At 41.8% G+C, this 27,980-nt stretch overlaps 2 protein-coding genes across 6 annotated transcripts in view; one reads left to right on the top strand and one right to left on the bottom strand.

The window, feature by feature from the left end:
- POLR3H (RNA polymerase III subunit H) overlaps positions 1 to 7,882 on the bottom strand; it is a 21,972-nt gene extending 14,090 nt beyond the window's left edge. Inside the window, exon 1 of one of the 2 annotated variants that reach the window (XM_063426368.1) lies at positions 7,758 to 7,882. The gene's annotated coding sequence lies outside the window, so the exon portion shown is untranslated. Of the gene's footprint in view, positions 1 to 5,558; positions 5,660 to 7,757 lie in introns of those variants that run through there. The other variant, XM_063426367.1, reaches the window with a different exon arrangement.
- CSDC2 (cold shock domain containing C2) lies at positions 5,793 to 27,980 on the top strand. Of its 4 annotated transcripts, XM_063426369.1 has the most exons (5): positions 5,844 to 5,858; positions 19,276 to 19,368; positions 26,508 to 26,700; positions 26,802 to 26,924; positions 27,207 to 27,979. In XM_063426369.1, the coding sequence occupies exons 3-5, from the start codon at positions 26,540 to 26,542 to the stop codon at positions 27,367 to 27,369; spliced, it is 447 nt and encodes a 148-aa protein (XP_063282439.1). In that variant the 5' UTR covers positions 5,844 to 5,858; positions 19,276 to 19,368; positions 26,508 to 26,539; the 3' UTR covers positions 27,370 to 27,979. The 4 variants fall into 4 exon arrangements, with proteins under 4 accessions (XP_063282440.1, XP_063282439.1, XP_063282441.1 ...); XM_063426370.1 differs by lacking the exon at positions 19,276 to 19,368 and having other exon boundaries at positions 5,793 to 5,858; positions 27,207 to 27,980; XM_063426371.1 differs by lacking the exons at positions 5,844 to 5,858; positions 19,276 to 19,368 and adding an exon at positions 7,050 to 7,104 and having other exon boundaries at positions 27,207 to 27,980.

Genomic DNA, 27,980 nt, shown 5'->3' with positions numbered 1-27,980 from the left:
AAAAAAAAAACCAGCATCCTCTCTACTAAACCACAGCACCCCTTATACTGAATCCCAGTCCTCCCCCCCCAAATATACTAAATGCCAGTCCTCGCCCCCCCCAATATACTAAATGCCAGTCCTCGCCCCCCCCCCCAATATACTAAATGCCAGTCCTCGCCCCCCCCAATATACTAAATGCCAGTCCTCGCCCCCCCCTCCAAATTACTAAATCCCAGTCCTCGCCCCCTCCAATATACTAAATCCCAGTCCTCGCCCCCTCCAATATACTAAATCCCAGTCCTCGCCCCCCCAATATACTAAATCCCAGTCCTCGCCCCCCCCATATACTAAATCCCAGTCCTCGCCCCCCCCATATACTAAATCCCAGTCCTCGCCCCCCCCCAATATACTAAATCCCAGTCCTCGCCCCCCCCCAATATACTAAATCCCAGTCCTCGCCCCCCCAATATACTAAATCCCAGTCCTCCCCCCCAATATACTAAATCCCAGTCCTCCCCCCCAATATACTAAATCCCAGTCCTCCCCCCCAATATACTAAATCCCAGTCCTCCCCCCCAATATACTAAATCCCAGTCCTCCCCCCCAATATACTAAATCCCAGTCCTCCCCCCCAATATACTAAATCCCAGTCCTCCCCCCCAATATACTAAATCCCAGTCCTCCCCCCCAATATACTAAATCCCAGTCCCCCCCCCCCAATATACTAAATCCCAGTCCCCCCCCCCCAATATACTAAATCCCAGTCCCCCCCCCAATATACTAAATCCCAGTCCTCCCCCCAATATACTAAATCCCAGTCCTCCCCCCAATATACTAAATCCCAGTCCCCCCCCAATATACTAAATCCCAGTCCTCCCCCAATATACTAAATCCCAGTCCTCCCCCAATATACTAAATCCCAGTCCTCCCCCCCAATATACTAAATCCCAGTCCTCCCCCCCAATATACTAAATCCCAGTCCTCCCCCCCAATATACTAAATCCCAGTCCTCCCCCCCATATACTAAATCCCAGTCCTCCCCCCCAATATACTAAATCCCAGTCCTCCCCCCCCCAATATACTAAATCCCAGTCCTCCCCCCCCCCAATATACTAAATCCCAGTCCTCCCCCCCAATATACTAAATCCCAGTCCCCCCCCCCAATATACTAAATCCCAGTCCTCCCCCCCAATATACTAAATCCCAGTCCCCCCCCCAATATACTAAATCCCAGTCCTCCCCCCAATATACTAAATCCCAGTCCCCCCCAATATACTAAATCCCAGTCCTCCCCCCAATATACTAAATCCCAGTTTTCCCCCAATATACTAAATTCCAGTCCTCGCCCTCTACTAAATCCCAGCACTCCCTTCTAGCCAACAAGCAGACTGCATTCACATTGCTGCTGCCAGTATGCGAATCCGGAATCTGGTATACCCCAAATGGCGCAGTCTGCACCCTATGCCAAATCTGATCCTCCCGCTACTTCCTGAAATCCTGTGAAGGTGGAGCACGTTGATGTCACGTCGGAATGTGAGGTGGCGTTGCGTGCCTCCATGCACCTCCAGGTACTCCACTGTCCAGTCGCAGCCAATGCAACACTGACCCACACACATTCACAGACTTTACTTTATTGCTCCCTACCTTTGGAGCTGCTCCCTACCTTTGGAGCTGCTCCCTACCTTTGGAGCTGCTCCCTACCTTTGGAGCTGCTCCCTACCTTTGGAGCTGCTCCCTACCTTTGGAGCTGCTCCCTACCTTTGGAGCTGCTCCCTACCTTTGGAGCTGCTCCCTACCTTTGGAGCTGCTCCCTACCTTTGGAGCTGCTCCCTACCTTTGGAGCTGCTCCCTACCTTTGGAGCTGCTCCCTACCTTTGGAGCTGCTCCCTACCTTTGGAGCTGCTCCCTTGCGTGGTTTGGTGATGCCGGAATATGACATCATATTCAGCACCCGGCTTCACTACAGATGGCGCGCGAGGGAGCAGTGAGGAGCAGGAATACTGAGCTCTCTCGCTGGCTGTCCCCCCGGCCGGATAAGTTTTAGCTGAGTAGGCACCTGCAATGTGAGAAAAGCAGGTACCTACTCTGCTATGACACAAGCATGTACTCGCGGCTGGCCGGGCCGCAAAGATGGTCCTTGAGGACTGCATGTGGCCCGCGAGTGTGACATGATTGCCCTACATGAAGACACTGAATATTCCCCATAGAGTTACATAAATTCAATGCATGACTATGCGGAGATGCTGATTGGCGCATCATTTTCCAGCGCATGCAAAATAGCCTCCCAATTCTCTCTTTTGTTTTAGGTTTCAGTCTATCTATAATATCACTGGGGGAGTTGCTTTTGTTATCCAAATGGTTTAAAGGGACATTTTATTCACCAGAATCACTATACAGCTTAATGTTGTGGTTCCGGTGTCTATAGCCTTTCCTGGAAGGCTGAGCACTTTAAACGCTCCCCTTTCGTAGAAAAGGCAGTGTTTACATTGCTGCCTAGTAACATCTCTAGTGGTAGTTACTCGGACGGCCATTATAGGTGCTTCCTGTGTCAGTGCTGAACAGTGTGCATCAATGGCAGTCAGCGTCTCCACACCCTGCATGGAGGCACTGAACATTCCCCATAGAGATGCATGAATTCAATGCCGGTCTATGAGAAGATGCTGATTGACGCAGCACTTTACCGCGCATGCGAGTTAGCCTCCCAATTCTTTCCTATCAAGACTGATAATCCCAGAAAGTGAGGCAGGGCCAGCCGTGGAGAGACCGGCAGAGCATTGAAGAACAGGTGAGTAAAAACAAACAACTTTTTACTGCGATCTACGGGGAGCCGGGGGCCTAAACAGCCTTACCAGGACTGTAGTGTCAGCAATGCAGGTTTGCATTCCTGCCACTATTGTTTTCCTCTAAAGTTTGGTTCGTTTTGTTCCTGTGATCCATTATCCATGTTCAAGCTCTCATTACATTCTGTTCCATTGTGTTTGGCTGTTCCTGATGAAGCACTGTGAACCAGAGTGGATATTACCTTAGTTCACAGAAACAAACCCTTCATCTGATAAAAGAAGCAGATTCTCCTCTTTGCCTTTATTACAAGGATATATACAGATTAATCCACTAGAAAAGTGTGTGTCGGCACCTTGAAAGCTTTATTTTATAACAATAAGATACTAACTCCAGCACAAGTCAGCTTTGTATACAGTGTTTCAGCCTGAATTGTTCTCTGATTACATAGTATGAAGGTAGCTTGGCCTAACAAACTCTCTAAAACTGCAACAGCTCATTGTATGGGGCATAATAACTTTGGGTACCAATCAATCCCAAATTCATGTTAAATCTTTTACAAGCAGTTTGACATAAAAAAAAATGGTGCTCTACCAGCAACTACGGCCCAGTCCCATGTCTTAAAAACATTTGACATAAAATAGAGGAGCTCTCCCCACATTCACAGTTCAATCCATTGCTCGGCTTACTGGAAGTTCTCTTCTACACTAGAACATCCAGCTTGGCTGAGAGAGATAACAGCAGGAAGCAAAGGCAGAAGGGGACAAGAAAGCTCTGGAATTTGTCAAAGTGCTAAAAAAATAAATATTTAAAAAAAAAAAATAAAATACTGGAGGAATGGTGACCAAACACTATTTGCTAAATAAGTTTTAACTTGAGCTGTGACAGTTATGGGACTTAAAGCATCTCTTTAACAATGTGTGAAATACCATCAAAAGCTGTTTTTGGTCGCTGGAAACAAACCAATATAATATCTGTTTGAACAGGTTGCAAATTGATACACTGAGAGGAACTAAATTGAATGTATAAATACTTAATCATTTAAGGAGGATTGAGTAATCTGGTACGTGGATAAAACAAATCCTTAGACCAAGTATCCTTCTATATAAATATTTAATTGCAACAAAATGCAATATTAGCAATAAGAGTATAGCTATAAATTTTGCAGATTCATTTTGACCCTGCAATCTGTGCATTCTGCAGAGAACAATTTATTGTTTCCGAACAAACAACGTTTCTACTTCTCTTATTGTGAATTAAAATTCCAGGGATGTAGGTGGAGGCGATAGGTCTTATAATGGCGGTTCATATGTTCTAACATGTCAATTTATCACGTTAGATCCATTATTTGGATCCCATTAACCCCTTAAGGACACGTCATGATTCCCTTTTATTCCAGAAGTTTGGTCCTTAAATGCAGGACCCCACCATGGGACCCAGCATGCACCTTGTAATGCAAACAATACAATTACTTGTATATAGCCAACATATGCTGCAAAAATGTACAATAGGTAAACAAGACAAACATTTAATTCTAACAAAACATGTATAAAATAGCTTCAATGACTAGATCTGAGCGTACCGGCAGGGCCCTCTTTGCCTTTTCTATTGGTCTGTGTATATTGTATTTTCATTGTTTCCCCAATCGTACACTGAACAATATGTCGGCACTCTAAAAATTCCAGTATTAATAATAATGTACAACATACAGGATGAGTAGGTAAGGAGGGCCCTGCCCAAACGAGCTTACATTTTAAAGAAAAAAAATGCAAAGAGCAATTGTTAAACATAAACTTGCTTTGCAAAAAGATCATTAAAGGAGCACTATAGGGTCAGGAGCACAAACATGTATTCCTGACCCTATAGGGTTAAACCACCATCTAGTCACCCTGGTCCCTCCATACCTCCCTAAAAATGTAAAATCTTACTTGAATTCAAGTATGGAGCTGCTAGCTCTGGCTTGGTTTCCTTTAGACCTGCCCACTGCAGAAGTGGTAGCCTGATCCAATCACAATGCTTCCCCATAGGATTGGCTGAGTCTGACAAAGAGGCAGAGCCAGCATGATTCAAACACAGCCCTGGCCAATCAGCATCTCCTCATAGAGATGAATTAAATCAATGAATCTCTATGAGGAAAGTTCAGTGTCTGCATGCAGAGGGAGGAGACACTGAATGTTTGGATGCATTTTAGGTAGCCATGACCCAGGAAGGATCTCTAACAGCCATCTGAGGAGTGGCCAGTAAAGTTATCACTAGACTGTAATGTAAACAATGTATTTTCTCTGAAAAGACAGTGTTTATAGCTAAAAGCCTAAAGGTAATGCTACTCACTTGAACAAATCCAATAAGCTGTAGTTGTTCTGGTGACTATAGTGTCCATTTAACCCCTTAAGGGCCAAACTTCTGGAATAAAAGGGAATCATGACATGTCACGTATCCTTAAGGGGTTAAAGTCTGTATAGCTAGCAGGGGTAACATGAACAAGTATCACTCTGCATACTTTCATACTAGATTCATATATAGCATTGCATGACTGCAAGGCAATAATAACTGGTAAATTGGCAACCTAAAATGTGATGAAACCATACTGTATCATTTTATTGGGTCCTTCATGTCAGATCACTTCCCTGGACTAAAAATGTCCCTAATCCCTCATATTAATGGGTTGATAGCTACAGACAGCATCAATAGATCCAACCAATGGGTTAGCCTGCCATGCAATGATACAGTAAAGATGATTTTAATTGTGAATAAACACCATAACTCCTGCATGTCCCACACACAGCCCTGCTCCATACCTGCAGCCTCCCCCTCTCCAGAGCCAATGGACTGGCTGTCAGTCTCCAAACCACGTGCAGTGCACCTTACCTACTGCCAACACTCAACATCACTTCCGCCACTGAGGAAAATAGCCCCGCCCTCTGCACTCCGCGACCAATCAGAACGTCGCCCGGACTGTCTCGCTCGGTCGCGCGCATAAAGGAAGATTGCGAAATCGGGCGTCCAGCTCTAGCACGGAGAGCTAGTCAGCCGCGCATGCGCAGTAGTGTCAGCGAGTCCCTGCCTGTTTACTGCACTCACTGATCGCTGGGCGAAAGGTTGGTTACTGGATAGTGGGAGTAGTAATATTACTACAGCAGTATTAGTCACACTTTGTACCGTAATATAACTGGTTACCATGCTGTTATTGAGGGGAGGTACCAGCTGTTCCCCTGTCAGTGAATAAATCCAGTATATTGTGCTTGCTGGAGGGGGGCTGCTATAGGTGATCCAATTAATGTCATAGCTAAAACAATCAGTTTGTAAACCCTACAGGTAAGTGTATTTATTTTAGTTAAAAAATATTTTACCAGGAAGGACACATTGAGATTTCTCTCATTTTCAAGTGTGCCCTGGGCTCAAACATTGCATTGGTACAATAGGGTGCGATATAATATTAAAATTACAAAGTAGTATTAGAATATACATTTAAGGCAGTACAGGAAAGAAATCTGATCAACCATGATTTGCCTAGCTTTGTTCAATGGTGTGCAATGTGTCCTGTGAGAGGTAGAGGTTAACCTTGATAGTTATCAGGTAGGGTGACCAAGGTAAGTTCTCTGCTTTTTTTTTTTTTAGAACTACTGTATTACTGCCTGCCTTAAAGGATAATGGGAGTTGTAGTCCTATGACAGCTGGGGTCTGTGATTTAGAGAGTCCTGCTTCAGCTGGCTGTCAGCTGCATTTAATTATATTCAGCATGTTTTGGAATCTAGTAGCTTGGAATGGGGGAATGTAATTCTCAAATGTGTGCAGTGCTCAGGTTTTACCATCGTGGTTACTTATTCTAATATAAACCTATATGCATGAGTGTGGAAGGGGGTGTGGGGTGATTTTAACAAATCCCACAAGATACACATTCATAGAGATAAATGGATACTATTTCATAAAATGGCTGTAATGGACATATTGAACAGTGACTCAGCATTAGAGTCAAATGCTTATTAATAGTTGTAGCAATCAGGAATGTCCTGTTTTTTTTAAAATCCGGATCCCTTTAGAGATGGCTGCCTTTTAACGAATTCTCTGGACATTTATAAACGGGACTGGAAGTGGTGTATAGTGATTTGGAGATTTATAGATTTGTGTGCATATCAAAAACTCCATATGTGCCCACAGGGCGTTCTGTTTATATAGCCTGGCATCCATGTTATTTCTGTTAGTGCTGCTTTAAAGGGACAGTCATGTAGTAACCACTCCTCCCTGCTGCTGTCAGGCTGAGGGGTGTGCTGCTGAATGTAGATGCAAAAGAATAAGGAAGGTTTGGATCGCAGAAGAAGGACGCAATTAAAACCGCTCTCCGAGGTGAGGGGTGGTGGGAGTAGTCTAATAGGGGGGGGTGACATAAGCCCAGCTAATGCTGTAATAAGGTGTGCTGGGTGATTAAGGTAGAGTTTGTGTTTTGAATCTAATATATTTGGCATGTGAAGGGGTTGAGATCTGAGCAGTGATATTGAAGAGATACATTATCTGTAGATCGAATGTTCATATAGAACGTTGGAGCTGGGCTGCTCGTTGCTTGGTATTCACTCTGTATACGGTCTGCAAACATGCTGCATTTTAAGTACATACCACGATCTGTATATCCGCAGTTCAGTGTTTTTTCTATTCTGCCTGGTAACCTTCCAGGATCATGTAGGTGGATTCTAAATAAGCATTTAAATCACGATTTATTTATTTTTAGCAAAATCAGTGTTGTTTACAAATATATATTTTGTGAACCCTTGTTTTGTGCAACGTCGTAGGCGGTGCTTCCTTTGTGAGCTGAGTATTTTATTTATTTATTTTTTATTATTCTTGATTGCCAAACATGGGCGTATTTCATCATTTGTCAAAATCCCAATCGGGCAGGATCTTATTGCCCGAGTATGTGTGTAGAGGGGGTGAGCATGCAAATACAATCTTAATTATATTTCAATAGAATTGTCTGTTTCTTGCTAGTTAAATATAACACGTACCTGCTTCTAAAATGAGACACAAAGAAGAACCAGACATCTGTATGACAAGGCGTCGGAAATCATCTTCTGAAATGCTTTTTGCAAGCACCCAAGAGACTGTTAGCATAATTTCAGCCGAACACTGCTTATACAGTGCTTCCAAACTGCATCAAGAAAATGACTGCCTGTAAGGGTTGGCACAATATTAGATCGCAACATGGGCTTATTTTGCCAGCAGAACTGCCAGGAAAGTAAACCTGGTGAAACCTGATACTTTGAAGAGTTAATGAGATCTGATGATATGGTATTAAGTGTATCATCTAATTTTAACCTGTTTGATACACTCCTTAAATAAAAGCTCTGCTCACTCAATTTTCTATTGGGGGTTTGAGTAAGGCTAAAATTGAAAGAAGTGCAAGAATGCAGAACATTAGCATTACAGACCATGTAAATTGAGATGAGAAGCATTGTTCTGGGAACTACGTGCTTCAGACATTTGGGACTACCATGCAAAATGAGAAGGCTATTTGCAAAGTAGAACAGAATATATGTGAATAGAGGCATCCCATTAATGGAAAGCTGTGTTTTTTTTTTGTTTTTTTTTATTTATTTTTGCAGTGCATAAAGATATCACAACGTGTATGTGGTACCCCAACGGCAATCCACATACTATCAATAACAAGTATTACAGTGGGGTACATGTTGATGCTTGCACATTTTTATGTTTATATGAGGGATCGGCTCTATTACCAGTAGCTTATGTGTAAGTTTTGTGTGTGTAACGTTGCTGGTTCAAAGCTTGAGGTGGGTACTGGTCAGCTGTCAGGCTTTACAATGGTAGAGTTAGTCTTCTGAGATGTGTATTACTGGTTGACTGTGTACCCTGCTTGTATTTTGCTGGGCTAGTGTGTCGAGTGTTAAGGCTAAGCTCCGCTCCACCGGGTGGCTTAAGCTAGGGACACGGTAGTGTAGGCAGGCATGCCTGGTAGATTGTGGGGTGAGTGTAGTGAAACAATAACATTTTAAGCATTAAGCTTTGCTGTTCAGGTAGGGTAGGACGCCCCGACCCTTCAGTACCATCAGGGTTGCAAAGGAAGTCCAATGAGGTCAAATTAGCAGGTGATTTGGCACAGACAGTTCAGGCAAGGGCCGGGGCAGATCGGTCAGTGTAGTAAAAGCATGGAAGTCACTGAAATGCCCAGGCAATACCTTGTTAGGAGTTCACCCCATCCCCTGTCTTGGCTCCTGAACTCTTTGTTGTGTGCTATTCTCATAGCGGGTGTTGAGCGGATTGTGGTAGGTGGCAACCTTCAGGTGGTTCTGCTGCTTCATCAATTTTGCCGATGTAGGTGCCGCTTTAGGAACTGTTGGTGGTCTCCGCCGCTCGTCAGATATGCGGTGTGGAGCTGAGTGCGCCCCCTGGTCAGATTTGCGCCCGGACGCTTTATGAGGCCTCCGCCTCTGTTCCCCGCTTGTGGTACGCTAGCCGGCTGAAGGTTGCCCCCCCAGGTGTATCTCTTTAGTTTGAGCAGCGGTGAGCCCTGCGTGTGGGCCTTCCGCCCATGTCGAGGCCCAGGTAGGTGGTGTCTGATGCGTGGTCTGCAGCCTAAGGGTCGGGGGTAGCCCTCGCTCTGCGCTCCTGCTTCTTCTTTAGTGGCTCCGTGGTGCTTTTCAGAGCTGGTTTATGTGGCGGGGGGGTGCTTGGCTGTCGCACGGCTGTTTGGGTCTGTGCCAGCATGGCCCATAGCTGCTCCCAAAATTGGTCAAATGCTGTTTTTATACTGTCCTCATTGGGAATCCAACTCATTGGTCTCACTTGTGGAGACATGGTGAGTGTAGGCCCCGGAGCGTGGATGGCGGCCGCCATTTTGGTTGCGGATTGCTTGTGATCGCAGGAGTTTGTGGGAGCTTGTGGCCCTGTGTAATGTGGACCGGGATGACCCCCACCGGTCCATAGGGGGGAGAACGTGGGCTAAGCTGTAAGTCAGCCGGATATGAAGGCAGCGGGAGAGCGGCCGTCTCTCCCGCGCTGCCTGTGTGAGCAGGCCGCATGTTGGTGCCGTGCGGTGTGTCAGCAGGCCTCAATAGGTGGATCGGGGCAGCCGGCTGTCGATCTGCTCGTTTTTGGTATCGGGTTATTCGCCTGGGTGTCCCCGCTTTTTAAGAGCTGACTTGGAGTTGGACATGCCGAGTTGCATGGGTTTTACCCCATAAAAAGACGATTTGGCTCAGGAGCTGTGTCTCCGCACGTCTGTTCAGTCTGGCTGCTGGGCTGCGCCCCCCGTGTTTTTTTTAATTTTTTTAATTTTAACCCCTTTAGCACACGACATGTGTGATATATCATGATTCCATTTTATTCCAGAAGTTTGGTCCTTAAGGGGTTAACTCACATTTTGTAGTGTCTGTATTTGTAGATCTCCTAGTGTTGTCTGTAATTATAGATGTCTTTTTACAGTTGTTGCTTAAACCACTTAAAAAGGTCCTCTGCAAAACAAGAGACCATAGTGCCTGCACAGAATTTTAGATGGGAATTGTACTGGCTTAGGCTACAGAGTGAAACCGCTACTAGGGAGCTACAGAATGTTAATTTTGGAAGGAATAGAAACACTTTACTGGAATACATGGAGTGAGACAGAACATGCCCTGTTTGGATTGTGTATAACAGTGGTTTTCATAATGAAAATTCTGCCTGACTTTAATACATAAAGATTCCGCAGCCTGGTGTGTACAAGATCATGATATCTAAAATTCCTTTTAGTGTAGACAGACCATTCATATGGGTGGATAATATATCAAGATATACTTAATCACTGCCAAGTTATATGCAGTTTTCCCGTAACCTCAATGAGCAAGTTTATGCTGTTTTGCCAATATACTTATTTTTTTTTTTAAATTTTACCCATTGGGTAAACATAAAAAGAGATGCAGTGTCATTTTTTTCTGTTTATGTTAGGCCTCAAAGTGTAGCTACAAGTGATTGTTTTGTTTAGCTCCTGGGCCAAAAGTGTGTAATCTATGGTCTGGTTTAAGTAAGCATGTAGCTAGAGTTGAAAGGAATTATTCCAGACATTGTTGTAGCAGCAGCGGTTAGAGGCCCAGTGCTAAGTCTTTGTGAAATGTTGCACTTTGCCCATTAACAAAAATGACAGGGATACAAATAAAACAGAAAGGACCTCCAGGTTGGCACTCCAGGAAACCTGATAAAATATAGAAAATAAATGGCAAGATTTAACATGGTTTGCCTTTTCCCTGGGAGAAAGCAGATAATATATCCATTTTAGACAGTACTGGTTAGTTTAGGGCTGTTGAGTCTGGCAACATTGTATCCTCTAATGGCTGATCAGCAGATTGCAAAACAGTGAAAAGATTGAAAACCAGAAGGAAAAGTACCCATTAGAACATTCTTCCTTCCCTGAGTCTTTGGTCATCTATTGCACTCCTAGAATTGTAAGCCATCAACATCTGGGGAGTGGGCAGAGTTTGACATCCTAGACCTAGAGGAAGACTATTGGGTACACTAATAGAGAAACGGCACCCACAAGCTGCCACACGCATGCAAGAGAAGTTTGCCATGAATGGGCAGGTGAGATCTAAATTTGCCATGCAGCTGTGCAAAGGATGCACAGGATACCAGCTTCATCTTTAATTTTCCATTGCTGTCATCTGTTGGTAATTGTGTCTGTGTATTTGTGACTATGTTCCAGAGCAGTTTGTGTAGTTATTGTTAAATCTCAGAGCATGATCATGTTGCACAGTATAGTAGGTTCTGGAGTACTACACATTGCTCTGTTGTTTTCTGTTTCTGCCACCGCTTTCGTTATTTGGTTTCCACGTAAGCTGTAATGTTCGCACTTCATGTTAGTGTTTTATTGCAGATGAAGACTTTGGATTAAATCTGTGACTTGTTGTCAGAACAGATGTTTGATGAATGGGGACCATGGGGGCCGTTTAAATGAAATTAGAACCTTGTTCTGCTTTGCCCTGTGGTGCTAGATGGAACAATACAAATGTTATGTTGGCCTGGATTCACAATTTGTGTATTTTGGCCTTCCTGTATTTTGTTATTGCGCAACAAAGAAAGTGAAACAAATGTATGTTTGTTTTTTGTGTGTGTTTTGAAACTGCAATTAATTTTCTAGTTCAGTTTAGAACAGTGGTAGGCAACCTTTAGCAATCCAAATGTTGTGGACTAAATCTCCTACAGCCATAATACAGTACTGACAAAGCATCTTGGGAGGTGTAGTCCAAAACATCTGGAGTGCTGAAGGTTGCTTACCCCCCCTGGTTTAGAGTATTATTTTTAGATTGCCTGTGAGGACATTGGAAATAAGGTGTGCACTTTTTGAGATTCCTGCCCCCCTCCCAGCTTGCTTCCTATTAGAGATATATGCTGACACCATCTAAATACAGTTTCAGCTGAGTGGATTAGTCAACTTTCATTGTTCTGCAACAACAAACAGTTTGGTTACACAGAAAAATTGCATCAGTTCTATGGCCAATTGGGAGTGATGGCAAATCTCACAGCATGATAAACCTGTTTTATCCTAGTGCTGACTTGATACAGCTTAGAGTGAGTACTTTATGTACTCTTTTTTTTTTTTTTTTTTAAATGTTAAAGTTAATAATGCAGAGGACACAAAACTAATTTACAATCCGAAATATACCTGTTTGAAAGTTTGTAATAGCGAAATATTTATTGCAAATTTGTCTGGTTTTTTTTGTTTTTTTTCTTCCCCTTTTTAAATATTTGATTTTATCCTTATTTTTTTTTTTTTTTTTAGCTCGTATTTAATTTTTCCCTTTTAGGTTATTAAAGGGTTAATCTGGGAACTCCGTTTTAATGCATTATCTACATAAAAATAAGCAAGGCTGGCGGCATGGATCCAGGCAATCGATCACTTATACAAATGTATGGGCAACATATGGAAAGTGCAGCCCTGTAGTATTTAGAAATCAAATGCTGCACTTAGTAAACCATGTGATATGTCAATCCTGGAATCCTGCAGCATATGCACTTGAAATTCTACAGGCTAGCATTTTTTTTGTTGTTACCGATAAACGTGATACGGTTGTGTTATTTTTCCCAGCAATCTTTGCTGCCTACTCATAACTCAATGTCGGGCCATCCCAACCAATCGATGGCATTCCATTCATTTGCATGGGACAATAGGTCTGCATGCTTGCTGATTTTGTAATGCATAGTCCTAGTGAAACACGTGGATTAGTCCCATCTGAGTTTCTACAGAGACTTCAAATAATGAATAAAATAATTCTTGTTGTAGGGGAGGACTGCAGATTAAGCTGCACTGGAACGAGCACTCATTGATTCATTATTTAAAATCGGGGGGGGAGAAGCACCGTAATCTTGACGAACTGATAAACACAATCTAGTATGACCCTTTCTGACTGGAAGAATGCTATAAAAAGATTATTGTAAAAAAAAATAAAAAAAAATCAGGGCAGAAACAGTAGTGTGTGTGTGTGTAAATGACTGTATATACTTTATCCCAAACTTTGCATTAGATTGGAGTCACTTTGTAGAAATGGAAAATGAAAATTCTGGAGAATTTGGAGGAGATTGCAGTTTTTATGCCAAAATACCAGAGTTTGAGAACTGCTTTGTATTTTGGCTTTTTTTTTTTTTTTTTCTGTTTTGCACTACTGGAAAAAAACTGTTTTGTGAATATGCCAGAGAGGAACATTGTATCGTGATTTCTAGAAATGTGTCCTCTCATATCCTACTATTAAAACAAAGCATCAGGTATCCAACATAGGGCATTACTACCAATGCTTAAACATTTAAACATTGGCTTGTGCATGGATATACCTTATTGAAGTGGAGTAGTGCAAGGCGTATACCCCATTCTTATAGTGTATTGTCTGGTCTGACACCTTTCTCAAAACATTCATTACAGTAGCCCCAGTTGACCGGTAGTGGAGCGTGTGCGCTTCATCAAAATCTCTCCGTAAACACGCTGGCTGAGCAAGAGTATGTGCTGCTCCACTTACTGTGTTCTGCCCATACATACAACAACAAAACGGCAAGAAGTCTGTGCCAAGGCTTGCAAACCGTGATCATATTTAAACTGTCTTGTATAGCAGTCTGTGTAAAACAACCCGTGCACTCATGGGATTTTTTCTATATTTATATTTCCACCTGCTGGGAGCATGTACAATACCCTGGCCACTGGAGTCTTGTCTGATATGCAAGAACCGTGAGGTAACTGGAAAATATAGGTGATTGTGCCAGTGTAGCAAACAAGTGTTTGTATACGTAACCAGGTAATATTTGAAAATGGTGTGCAGTTCATGTGCCAATGTGTGTATATATAATAGCAGCCACGAATATAACTAATGGTGTAGTTTGGTATATAAGGTTACCCACGTTTATCTATGATACCCTGCTGAAACTAAACTAACGGACGGATGGGTCTAGTTACCCTGTTGATAAGTGTAATCTCTTTCGCGAACAATAGGTTAATGACAGCTTAGTTATAACATACTTATGCTTTATTGTTTTGCTTACATACCTAGACCTGCGTGCCTTGCTCTGTTACTATTGATGAATATGCATACTCCTTAATACACAGATTTAAAAAAATAAAAATAAAAAAAAAATATATATATATATATATATATATTAGCAGAGTGGTCATTTTTGTAAATCCCTTTCATGCTTTATTTTGTGAATTCTGTGTGACCATATAATCCTTTAAAGGATCCAAATAAGCACCACAGGGCACTGTAGTGGCTATGGTGCCAGTAGTTCCATGGCACTCCTCCCCCATTATAAGCAGTCAGACTAGTTTAGGACAACATTGACTTCTTATTTGTGGTCTGCCAGGTACAGTTTTGCAGTGTTTTGACCACTTGCAAATGGGGGGTGTCACATGACTCCTGGCACCTCAACTACTACAGTGTAATTAACGGGACACTATAGACACCAGAACAACTACAGCTTATTGAATTTGTTGTGGTGAGTAGAATCATTACCTTCAGGCTTTTTGCTGTAAACACTGTCTTTTCAGAGAAAATGCAGTGTTTACATTACAGCCTAGTGATAACTTTACTGGCCACTCCTCAGATGGCTGTTAGAGATCCTTCCTGGGTCATGGCTGCCTAAAATGCATCCAAACATTCTGTGTCTCCTCCCTCTGCATGCAGACACTGAACTTTCCTCATAGAGATTCATTGATTCAATTAATCTCTATGAGGAGATGCTGATTGGCCAGGGCTGTGTTTGAATCATGCTGGCTCTGCCCCTGATCTGCCTCTTTGTCAGTCTCATCCAATCCTATGGGGAAGCACTGTGATTGGATCAGGCTACCACTTCTGATGATGCAAGTGGGCAGGTCTAAAGGAAGCAAAGACAAATTATGCAGCTGCAAAGTGCAAAGTTTTACTATTTTTAGGGGGGCTAGATTGTGGTTTTAACCCTATAGGGTCAGGAATACAAACCTGTATACCTTAGTGTTAAAACCACCATCTAGCCCCCCTGGCCCTCCTTGCCTCCTTAAATCTAGTACAATCTTGCTTGTATTCAAGTTTGCTGCTGCTGGTTCTGCCCTTCTGCTTTTGACCTGCCTGCTGACCTCATCAGAAGTGGTGGTCTGAGCCAATCACAGTGCTTCTCCTGAGACTGTCAAGGGAGCAGATCAGGGGCAGAGCCAGCACAAGTCAAACACAGCCATGGCCATTCAGCATCTGCTCATAGATACATTTAATTAATGCATTTCTGAGGAAAGTTCAGTGTCTCCATGCAGAGGGTAGAGACACTAAGAGTGCTGCTCACTGCAGCACTGCCCCAGGAAGCACCTCTAGTAGCCATTTGAGTGGTCAGTGGAGTTATCACTAGGCTGTAATGTAAACACTGCATTTTCTCTGAAAAGACAGTGTTTACAGGAAAAAGCCTGAAGGTAATGATTATACACACTAGAACAAATCCAATAAGCTGTAGTTGTTCTGGTGACTATAGTGTCGCTTTAAGGTGTTTGGCGTGTTCCTTTGCTATTCATGGTTCTTAAAAGAACAAATGACAGCTATGTTAGCAATACTTATCACATTGTTGATAGGTTGGAATTATTATTTGATGTAGTATCAGTACATAGGGACTAAAGCAGATATGTGGAACAGAGAAGAAATATAAAAATTAAAATGTTTAATTGAAATGAAGCGATCTAAAGATGTTGGACAAACAAAAAATCTCCAACTGTGGTATTTTGGCCTATTTCCTTTAAATTTTTTTGTATTTTTTTTTTTTTTTTTTTTACATAAAATCTCAATTCTGTGTTTAGGGAATGTGCCCTAGAGGAGAGCTGTATAGTGGTTCCTTGAACTTTATTGAACACCGTATGTAAAGCCGCACAAACACAGCCCAAGTCAATAAACAGAATGTGGAAAGGAACATCTGTAGGGGAAAATAAATTTACTGAGGCTCTGCGAGTTTCAACAGAAGATCAGGTTATAAACTGAGGAATTTCCATAATCTGAAAACACCAGAGTGAGTGCGTACTTAGAGCTCATTTTAGCCCACCAGGTCTGTCAGGCAGCCAAGAACACGGCTTGCTTGATATTCCCTTTGTCCTTGCTATTCATAGTCTATTGCCGCTGCATGCACAGTACAGAAAGCTCTCTCCTCCCTGGGGAGAGAGCAGAGGAATGCTCATGCATGCTCCATGGATCTACTGATAACAGAACACATTCTGGTTTACTAAATGGTGAGCCAGTGTATAATCTAGCTGCGGTCTGTTCATCCTATATAATGAGTGGATCTGCAGACCGTTGATAAATGTCTTGTCATATAGTCCTGTAGCACAGGCTATTCTAGGATACGAGCTGTCTCCATAGATAAGAATGAGATGTTCTTAAATCGTCATGAAGTAGGAGCTCTGCAGGCAGACCGACTACGCAGTAAGCCATGGAAACTTTCAATGTATGTTGGTTTTTACTGTATTCTTTAGCTAGACAATCCCATTTAAAGGGTTACTAGAACCCTATTGAGAAGGGGGGGGGGGGGGGAGATCTTTCCGGTGTAATATGTCCAACTGGGCATTATGGGGACGGTCACATCTCTCAATTCTCAGTAAATAATTTACTTACCTTGAAACCAGCACTGGGTGAAGCTCCCGACACTGCTTTTCCATTTTCCTCCATTTGTAGAATATATACACACACTGTAACGTGCGTCAGCGTGCAGTGACTACCGTTGTAATTTATGCACAGAATTGACATTCAGCGTTCTGGGATGCCAATGTCCTGTATGCTGGGGTGCAACTCACCCCTGTAACATAACTAACATGATCTCTGGATGTGCAGTGTTTCAAAATGAAACCCTGCACAATCCAGGTTCCTACCACCGCTGACCAGTTCAAAAAGCCGAAGTGGTCATGGTGGTTAAAGTAACTTCTACATGAACTTGTAAATAAAACTGGTGAGTAAAAGGTCATATTCTGTATTTCTGCATACTTTGTGTACAGTTATTTTTTGGCCACTTAAAGAGTGAATCATGTGACTAAAACTCATTTTTTAAAACCTGCAAATAAGATTAGGAGGCTTCGCTGTCCAAGAAAACTATGGCAAAGTGTGTGATTTGTAAATTCTTTAAGGGTTTAATAGGAAACTTTACGTCAACCCTTTTCTTTCTTTCTTTTTTCTTTTTCCCCCCCTCCTTTTTTTTTTTTTTTTTTTTTTTTTTCTTTTTTTCCCAACACTTGAAATTCAAGAAGGGACTGTTCACTTGCTGCCTGATGTATATTCCACCACTCGAAAGGTGCCATTGTAACAATATAATCAATGCTATTCACTTCACGTGTGTGCATTCGTTCATTCAGTATATCAATTGGGGTCCCAGCAAGTAGAGGTGATCGTATAGCTTTCAAGAACAAGTTCTTACATATTTAACTTTTTTGTTTGTAGAAACGTGGGCACTTCAGGCACCAAAACCACTTTAGCTTAACAAAGTGATTTCGAAGTTGAACTCATGCCACTGCAGTTTCACGACTCTACTCTCTGCAATTTAAGAGTTAAATCACTTTGTTTATGGAGCCCTACCCATAACTCCCATTCCCAGCTTGGGGATCGGTGGCCCCGGCTGCAGGGAAGGCGAGAGTGCAGGAGCCACCATAGATATAGTCTCGTGATAAGTGGAAACAATACCTTATTCCCACAGCAGTCACTGCACACAGCTGTGGAAGTAACAATACTTAACAGCAATTGCTCCATTTTTTTGACAATTTTTCCCTTTTAAACTTCCAGACCATAGTAGTCCTACTTTGTCTTGTATCTTCTGATTGTTGGATTTCCAATGAAATTCAAAAAGTCTTTGAGGTTTTCAGTTCTTGCTTCTGAGCTAAAGCTGTGTTTTTGCTTAGAGAATCACTTTAACAATAGCACACAACCTCTGATATTGGCAATACCTCGAAGTTGCTGTAGCAGAGGGAACTATAGTGTAAGGAATAAAGGTTTGTATTCCTTACACTATAGAATCAGTATATGATTTCTGCATACAACCGAATAGCAAGTCCTACAAAACATGGTGAATCTTTATTTGTTTTTAAAGTGGATAAACATAGATGGTACAGAAAAAGTGCAGATAATAAAACAGGCATACTGACCAGAGAGCAGGAGACCATAAAAACCCCAATGTTTCCCCCAGAGGAAGGCTGTGACGCTGAAACGTTGGGGTTTTTTATTGTCTCCTGCTCTCTGGTCAGTTTGCCTGTTTTATTATGGGTTTTAGGGTTTGTTTTGAACAATTACTCTTACATGTTTTGTGGTATACTATTTAATATTTACATGCCTGTGTTCTATCAAAAAACCCTACCCCGTGAAAATTCCCTACCCTCGTCACTTCCTGTGACGTGGCCGCACCGGAAGTGACCCTCATCCAATGGAGGAGGAGGGTGTGCGCCGCCGCGCAGGCGCACAACAACTAGGCTAGGTAGGGATTTTTCACGGGGTAGGGGAAATTAACGCCACAGTGCGCACGCGCGGCAAAGTACTCCCGTCGGAGGTACAGCGCGCGTGCGCACTAGTGGCAAGGGAGCTTCACAAACCGCGCGTGCGCAGTATAGGGGTAGGGAATTTTGATGGCTATTAGCCCTGTGAGATCTCCCTACCCCTATACTGCGCGTGCGCGAACGCTAATCGTCGGATTAAAGCCTCTCCCTGCTCCAGACACTCTCAGCCATCCAAGATTGAGGGTGAAGTATGGTGGGACGGTGGGTGTTTATGTGCATTATATTAGGGGGGTCTGTGCAGAATTGGGGGGTCTGCGCAGTATAATAGGGGGGCTGCCTACACCTGCACTTTTTCTGTATTATCTATGCCTATCCACTTTATAAACAAATAAAATGTTTTTTTTTGTTTTTGTTTTTTTCAATTTTTTTACTAAAACTATTTGAGATGAATGACATGACTAATTGATGAATGGTGGAATGTGTTGGAAAGCAGAGTAAGACTTTGGAAGGGCAGACGGTTATAAGGAGATAAGGCAGTTGACATGTGTATCAGATTAATGGAGCTATATGTATCTGTACAGGGAAAGTGAAGTTCTTTGTGTATGTGATGTCTCCAAGATGAGCAAGTAACCATATCTAGATGTGAAAAGTGCATTGGTGGATCCATGGGAATAGTCAGTCATGTTACCTCCAGAGTGTGCATATGGCCTACGCTAGAATGTCATTACAGTTTCAGTGGAAAGTCTCTAAATAGAATCCAACTGTATTATATGTTTAGAGAGCACAGTTCCACTTCTGTCCACGTGAATAATAAATATGATGTCTGTCCTGGGTTCTTACTGAGGGAGTGAATGTGTGGTCTGCTTGACAAGTAATGTGGTGTCAGCTTGGAGGGTAAAAGTTTCTGTGAGTAGCTTCGAATAACTGATCAAATCGGTCCTATAAGTACGGCATGTATTATTAACTCCCTGGGAACCAGATAAAACTAAATTTGACAGTCAACACCAATGACATGGAAAATGGTTTAAAAGTTTATTTTTCTAGTTTGTCATACACTCCCTTAATATTTCCCTGCCTCTGGTATTTTGCAATTCAGATTGAGCAACCAATATATTTTCACAGAATTGTGTATAGATAATACATTTCAGACGTCTTTCTTATAGAACACATATATTAAAATGCAAACATGCCAATGTCAAAACAAACTGCCCAGAACTTGTGATGCAAGAACTAGGCGGCCTGAAGGGATTTCTTACTTCGTGTGGAAACTTGTTTAACATCAGATAGGATACATGTTCCGACCATTCGGTTTCAGCTACACTGACAAACATAAACTTCTAATTGTAAGTGGACTGCAGTCATTTGAAATGTTCAAACCTGCATAGCTGCAAATTTACTTTGAAAATGATTCCCCCATGTGAATGCTTGGCATTGTTCCATCCAGTATATTAAATCTTTAAATAACTTATCCTATGTCTTAAGTGAAACCGTAAATAAACATCTCAATTAAATGCGTAACATGACTCTAAATCACCTCTGTCATTTGTTTCGAGTTTTGCCCTGACCACCTCATAGAAGCTGAGTGGGGATTTAGGAAATTCCTAAGGCAAAAAAGTAACATAGTAACTTTAAGTGTTATCTTGTCTTGCATGGATATGTCCGGTGAAAAATAATTCTGGCCTGCATTGATAATTTATCTAATTTAGGCCTTGATTTAACAGGTTTTCCAAATGATTCAATACTTCTTACAAAAAATTTCCGAGCCCTTTTCTACATAAGTTGCCATTGTCTGTGGGAATTTTTGAAGGTAAATCGTCTAGAAAGTTTTTATATAACTATTAAAGGGACACTATAGTCATCAGACCAACTACAGCTGATAGAAGTCTTTTTGCTGTGAACACTGCTTTTTCAGAGAAAGAGGTAATGTTTACATTACTGCCTAGGGACACCTCCAGTGGCCATTCCTCAGACGGCCACTGGAGATGCTTCCAAGGTCAGTGCTACACCGTGTGCAGCACAAAGGTTCAGCGTCTCTGCACTATGCTTCAAGATGCTGACCTTGCCTTATAGCTTTGTTGATTCCATGCACTTCTAGGGAGATGCCAATTGGCCATGGCATTTAGCTCCGCCTCCTTGGCTGATATCAGAATTGACTATCTCTGCCAATCCAATCTAATGGGATAACATTGTGATTCTCTGAGATCATCAATCCTGATGTCAGCCAAGGAGGAGGATCAGGGGCGGCCAATGCCAACAGACCCATGCTGCACTTAAAATAAGGTGTTTTTTTACTTTTGTTTAAGGTCAAGTGGGCTAGATAGTGTTGCGAATACTATAGGGTCAGGAATACATGTTTGTGTGCCTGACCCTATAGTAGTCCTTTAAGGCCTTGATTCAAAAGGCAATCCAATGATTGTTTCTTTACTTCTCAACATTGCAATATCACTTTCTTGGGCAACCTTGTTATAATTTTTTTTTTTTTTTTTTTTTTTTTAATACAGAGCAGGAAATAAATTCTAGATGGGTGGGAGGGATGTTGGTAGAGTGATGGAAGGATGGAGAGGGATGGCTGCCAGTGATGGGGATACATAGGAAGGCTTAAGGGAGACTAGAAATTAGGTGAAATTGGACGCAATAAAACACTGCTCCACAAAAAAATTGTTAAATTCAGCACCATGGAGCTCTGTGTTGATCATATTATATCACCAACATATTTGTATTTTTTTTTATTCTTGACCCCTTAAGGACACATGACATGTGTGACATGTCATGATTCCCTTTTATTCCAGAAGTTTGGTCCTTAAGGGGTTAAATAAGTGGCTGAAAAAAGCTGTTCTTGCCTCACACTGCTCTTTCGGGAAAGGTATGTTAGTACTCCTTTTTAATAGTTTATATGATTTATTTTTTGTGATTTTATTTTTTTCATTTAAATTGGATCTCTTTTAATAAAATATTTTTGGATGAAAAATCCATGTAAAGATAGTTTTCTATTTAACCCCTTCAATGCCAGAATTTAAAATGAAGCTTCACTTGCCATCATTTATACTAGATTTGTTAGGGATCGACCAATATTAATTAATTAATTTATTTTTTGAGCCGATGCCGATAATCTGTGAACTTTCAGGCTGATCGCCGATAACTTACCGGTACGATATTCTGTACATTTACCATTTTGAAAAAATAAACTATTTCTACGCAAATCTACCGTTAACTGAACATGTTTATAATTATTTTTATTTTTATTTTTTTTGCAAATCTTTTTTTAATTTAGGTAAATGAACAAAATATACATGCCAGTCAGTGAGAGTATTTGATTAGTGAATGCAGAGTGTGGTTTGTGCAGTGAGTGTTTGTGTAGCTATATAATGGGAGTGCAGTGTTTTAGTCCCCCCCTTCTTAACCCTTCACTAACTGGCCCTTTCCCTGCTTCTTACCTGGCCAGGGAGGGGGATATGTAATTCTCTGGGGGGCCCAGCAACACTCTTACTTCCCTTCCCAGCAGTTGCCTGGTCTAACTCCCGCAAAGCGACCAGCAGGAATCTGACTGCCACGGAAGCTGCAGGGAAAGTAAGATTGTGCTGTGTGCCCCCCAGGACCCTGATGGCGGCCCTGCTCTGCATTATCGGCAATATTGGTATCTTTATTGGCCGATATTGCTGAAAATACAGAATATCGGTCGATCTCTAAAATTTGTGATTACCAGACTGCAGGGGAGTAAATATCAGTAGTAACTGATAGAATTAATGTATGTAAAGTTGCTGAAAATGTAAGCTCACTCCCATGTTGATAAACTAATTTTTTTTTTTTTGCCTTTTACACCAACATTTTAGACACTGTGTGAAATATTGCAAGATAAGACCATGAATACTCACTACAGCTTTTAATTTTCCCAAATATTTTTTAGAATAAAAGTAAAAACTGTAAATTTTCATTCAAAAAGTGCCAGTTAGTGAAGGGGTTAAGATATAGTCCAAAGATTGGATTGGTTATGTAGCTGTATACTCTTCATTAATTAAAGGGACACTATAGGCACCCAGACCACTTTAGCTCATTGAATCAGTCTGGGTACAGTTAATGTATGTAAAGTTGCTGAAAATGTAAGCTCACTCCCATGTTGATAAACTAATTTTTTTTTTTTTGCCTTTTACACCAACATTTTAGACACTGTGTGAAATATTGCAAGATAAGACCATGAATACTCACTACAGCTTTTAATTTTCCCAAATATTTTTTAGAATAAAAGTAAAAACTGTAAATTTTCATTCAAAAAGTGCCAGTTAGTGAAGGGGTTAAGATATAGTCCAAAGATTGGATTGGTTATGTAGCTGTATACTCTTCATTAATTAAAGGGACACTATAGGCACCCAGACCACTTTAGCTCATTGAATCAGTCTGGGTACAGCGTCCCTATCGCCCTTAGTGTTTACATTGCAGCACTAAGTCTACCTCCAATAGAGGTACAGCCCCTGGAAGTGCTTCCTGCATGCAAACGTACCTTTTGGCCTGGTAATTGACGTTCGACGTCCTCACGCTCTGCCTGAGGAAATCCAACATCCTATTTTCCCTATAGGAAAGCATTGATTCCTATGGGAGGTCTAATGTGCACACAGCATTTGCTGGGCATGCGCATTGGCGCCTGCTCGTCGCGGGACAGGGGAGGAGGAAAAGTCGCTACCCAGCACTGAAATACATCGGCACTGGGATAAGGTAAGCAAATAAAGGCTTTTTAAACTTTATTGACCACTGAGGGGAGTGTGAAGGAGGGGGAGGCAGAGGGAGCTATAGCGCCAAGAATACAGCTTACCCCATAAAACTTGTACATGGGGATGTAGTGCATGAACCTGCACCGCAAACCCACCTTAATAAACTTCTTACATTGTATAACTCGTTCTGCCACTTTGTGCTACAATGTAATTACAGGACCCACCATTGTGACAGTTTATAAGAACAAAACTGGCTGTCGCTGGAATCAAGACGGACCCTTCATCTTTCCAGCCTCGTGTTTAAGATTTTTTTTTTTCCGTAAGCTCCCACCCTATCTGAGCAGAATGCTCTTACCTCCTACAGCCTCCAATCCAGTACCAGCACTTTATTTAGTCTACCTTAATACAAAAAGAAAGCGGCCCGATCCTCTTTTTCTTACAGAGCGCTGCAATTATGGAATGACCTTCCGCACACTTTCAAACCTTCCCCGGGCCTAAAATCCTTTAAGAGATCCATCTCTACATATCTCAAAAAAAGAATGCACCTGTCATGGTAGATTATATATTTCTTACCTGTTCTGTGTTAAATTTTATATATATTGTGCATTAATCTTGTTTTTGTGTTGGACGCTGAAGGGAGCAGACGCATGCAGGCAGAGCTCCCGCGAATTACAAGGCATATACCTGAACTTTATCATTATTTTGCCTCTCCACACACAAGGATTGTGCTTGACAACATCCCCAGATGGGTAAGAAGGTGAAAAAATTAAAAAACCTAACCGAGGAAGGCTCCAAGAATATTTGCGATCTACTGCTGCAGCCGTGGCCTAGGCCCAAAATGGTGCCGTCGGATGCCCTCAACGACATAGAGATCTGTGGGCTTACATCCATCACCACAAAGGGAAGATCTACAGGCCCCGGCTACTAAAGGGGATATCCAAGCCCTGATGAATGGGCTAATGGATGTAACAGTGCTCAGAGGCGACCTACAGGGCCTGACAGGCCAAATAAGCACATTAGAGGATGCCTCCCTCGCAAACACTAGAGACTTCACCAAGCTCCAACAGGCCGTACACGACCTGCAACTGCAGCAGCGGATGCACAGCTTCGTGGATCAAGCAGACGCCAGGCGGAGAAACAGCCTGAAGGTTCATGGGGTACCTGAGGAAATCCCAGAGGCCAAACTGCCACACGTAGTAAGACTCCTCTTAACGGCCCTGCTACCACCCAAGGAGGCCAAAACTATTACTCCCGAAGACCTTTTCAGGGTCCCCAAACCCAAATCTGTTCACTCTATGGCAAATCAGGGCTCTGGATGATAGGTGTTGTTTTAAGCAGCTTTATTGTTAAAATCTAAAATTGGCATAAAATAGTGTAAATAACACCTGTGTCACGTTTCAAAGACTGCTTTCAGGCATTCTCCAGACGCACCTGGCATAAACACCTCTCCTCACACCTCGACACATGTTCACTCATACACCCTTATTTCCTATTATTCCTACATGCTGTCACCAGCAGGACTGACTTGTGCGGTTTGGTTGGCACTACACATGCCAAGATAGAGTAAATAGGTAACACCGCAACACACTGAGGATTCACACTATTTTGAACAATCCAAGGGTACAGGACCTCGCTAACCCTACCCTCTCTCATATTTCTCTCTCTCTACCCTACCTCTCTTCTGCCTCACCCTCTGTCTTTTCTCGCTCTACGTTCCCATGCTCGCTTTCCCCCTACCCAGGTAAGCAGGCAGGTATCTTTATGATGCGCTTCAAATGTACCCGTGTCTTTATGTAACAGCCGCTTCACACTCTAAGGGGAATCTCCCACACCCCTTGTGATAATGATATATAGTGGTGTCATAATATATGCCTTAGATCGGGTATCCCCTCTCCCAGGACATAAACTATAGTGGAGCGCTACAGTGATATTTATTTGCAAGTGTTTAACTCACATACAGTATGTCTATTGGGCTGCTTTATGGAAAATTGTACAGTTGAGTACTTTGTATGCGAAGACCGTAATACTCTCACGAGCGGGACCAGCGGGTCCAACCCACATATTGCACGTCTACGCATGTTACATATTGTTGTTTTTTCTGCTCAATAAATCGCTTTGAAACCTTAAAAAAAAAAAAAAAAAAAGCAATAAAATAGTGTTTAAAATTGCTTCGGGTCCTACGCGCATATGGGACTTCCTGACGGACCAACAATTATAAGACATTAACCTCAGAAAAAAGCAGCCTAACAGTCCCCACCCGACAGTCCCTTTAAATAGGGCTAGTCCCAAAGTCTATTGGTGATCCAGTGTGCTTCTTCCGGAATCCAATTGGGATGTGAGAAATGTTTGCATGATCCATCCTTTAACTGTTCTCATTACATTCAATTTGGTCTGTAGTCCCAAGGGCTATGGCTAGACTCGTTGAAAAGGGAATTCCTTATGTGATCTGAATATTTGAGCATTTTTGTGACAGAACTGAATATAGATGGATGTATTTAATCTTTTCAAGACACTTTGATGTGAAAATGCTGTGATCTGGTAAATGTAGTTTAAGAAGTCCTTTTAGGATTGGAGTGGCAACTGTGTAGAAAAGAAACGAAAACTGACCGTTGAGTGAGAAACAAGACTAGGTGATAGACTGATAAGGTGCAAGAAGATTGGAACAAGTGGGTAGTTGGTGTGGATAAAAGTACAGATGCTGCATGGGGGGAGTGGACATTGCTGCTGGAGGCAACTTTAGGGGTTCAACTATTTGAGACTGGTTTAACCCCATGAGGTTTGTTGGCGCTATATAAATAATAAAATAATTAATAATGAGGTAAGAGTGCTTCCAAGGGCTTTCTGGCACCATTACAACTTAATTTAGATTAAATTGTTTTAATGCCTGGAGTGTCCCTTTTTAGTGTGTCATGCAGCTCTATGCAAACACGCATGTTTTTTGTCGCATTCTTATAAACCACATTCATATTGGCAGAATAATTATTTACATTTTAATAACCCTTTCCCTGTATTGGAACACTCTCGCTAAAATGACTTTATGTGAAGGTATTGAGCCGCAGTTGGTGTGTACAGTAAAGTAATGAATTGTTTTTGGTTTTTTTTCTGTTCAGTTGCTGAAAGTCGAAGGTACAAATAGTCTACCATGTCCTCCGATCCCACCCAACCTCTGGAGTCGCCAAAATCTCCTGGTATCCCTTCATACCCATTCAACAGAGAAGGGAGTCGACTTTGGGAAAGAAATCATCACTTTCTAGGGGATCTACCCAGTCCCCTTCCAACTAAGAGAACCAGAACCTACTCTGCGTATGTATAATAAAAATTATGTACATATTCTGTAATAACAGAAGATCCTCTTAAAGTAAATTTTTATCAAATGTTCACTGATTTAATTTGGATTGTTCCAGCACTGCACGTGCCTTGGCAGGACCTGTGTATAAAGGAGTGTGCAAACAGTTTTCTCGCTCCCAAGGACATGGGTTCATTACTCCAGAGAGTGGAACAGAAGACTTATTTGTGCATATTTCTGAGTAAGTGTATTCTCACTTGGTATTTCATACCTCTTATTCTCAGGGTTTTTATGTGCTATATTATATTCTTTGTGGTGAGCTCTTGGTATGTGTCTAGTATACAGAATAAGGTTTAGTTTCATTTGGGTAATTTTTTAAGCCATTTGAAGTTGCATTTGTTGCAACAAAACATTCTGATTATGGTATGTAAGATGTTAACGCAGAACTTCTTATTTTAATCTTATTCTACAGATTAAATCCTTTTTTTGTTTTCCGATTTTATAACTTTTCTATCTTTTCCAGCATTGAAGGGGAATATGTGCCAGTAGAAGGTGATGAAGTTTCGTTTAAGATGTGTCCAATTCCACCCAAGAACCAGAAATTCCAAGCTGTGGAAGTTGTCCTTACCCACCTGTGTCCTCACACAAAACACGAGACCTGGTCAGGACAGATCATTAGTTCTTAAATCGCATCAGTAACTTTTCTTTCATAGTGGGGACCAAAAGAGACCTAAAACTGCCATTTTGACATTGTGTCTTCAACTACCACCGTGAAACCAGATCTTCTGGATAGTTTGAGCCGGTTTCATACTGAAGTCTTTCTCAATGTGTAATGGGATTCCCACCCCATGAGTAAAGATGAAACCTAGGGACTGGTTCAATCTGTCCCAAAGATCTGAAGCTGCTTGCTAGCTAAGCTACCATATTTGGCACCAATATTACACAACTGGATTTCAACCAGCTCTATATTTGGAAGACCAGGTTTTACGATCTACTAAAGGAATAATGCTTTTTATCTCATCACATGGAATGCTCCAGTTGCTCTTAACAATTCTTGTTGTATTGCTTACGTGTGGGATGGTTTTGTGTTTGTATCATTTGTTAGTACTGAAAAAAGAGAAAATGTAGTGTTACTCCAAGCCACAGTGGCCTTTCTTCCTGTATGGGTCCTCCATTTTATTTAACCTCTAATCAAGAATCTGCAAGGTTTCAATCTATGAAGTGGCTTCTCATAATGCGTTACCATTCTGTTTGTATTTTCCACTTTTTTTTTTTTCTTTTTTTTTTGCATCTTTGT

Source organism: Pelobates fuscus, chromosome 7, assembly GCF_036172605.1.
Source record: "Pelobates fuscus isolate aPelFus1 chromosome 7, aPelFus1.pri, whole genome shotgun sequence".
In the NCBI taxonomy this organism is placed as follows: domain Eukaryota; kingdom Metazoa; phylum Chordata; class Amphibia; order Anura; family Pelobatidae; genus Pelobates; species Pelobates fuscus.
Note: the sequence above shows the minus strand (reverse complement) of the source record. Positions and strands in the feature narration are given on the sequence as shown.

Bases quoted from the DNA above. Each gene is read 5' to 3' on its own strand.
- CSDC2 (XM_063426370.1), top strand. From the start codon at position 26,540: ATGTCCTCCGATCCCACCCAACCTCTGGAGTCGCCAAAATCTCCTGGT. The intron at 26,701-26,801 runs GTATGTATAATA...GGATTGTTCCAG, and splicing joins AGAACCAGAACCTACTCTGC to CACTGCACGTGCCTTGGCAG. The intron at 26,925-27,206 runs GTAAGTGTATTC...TATCTTTTCCAG, and splicing joins TTATTTGTGCATATTTCTGA to CATTGAAGGGGAATATGTGC.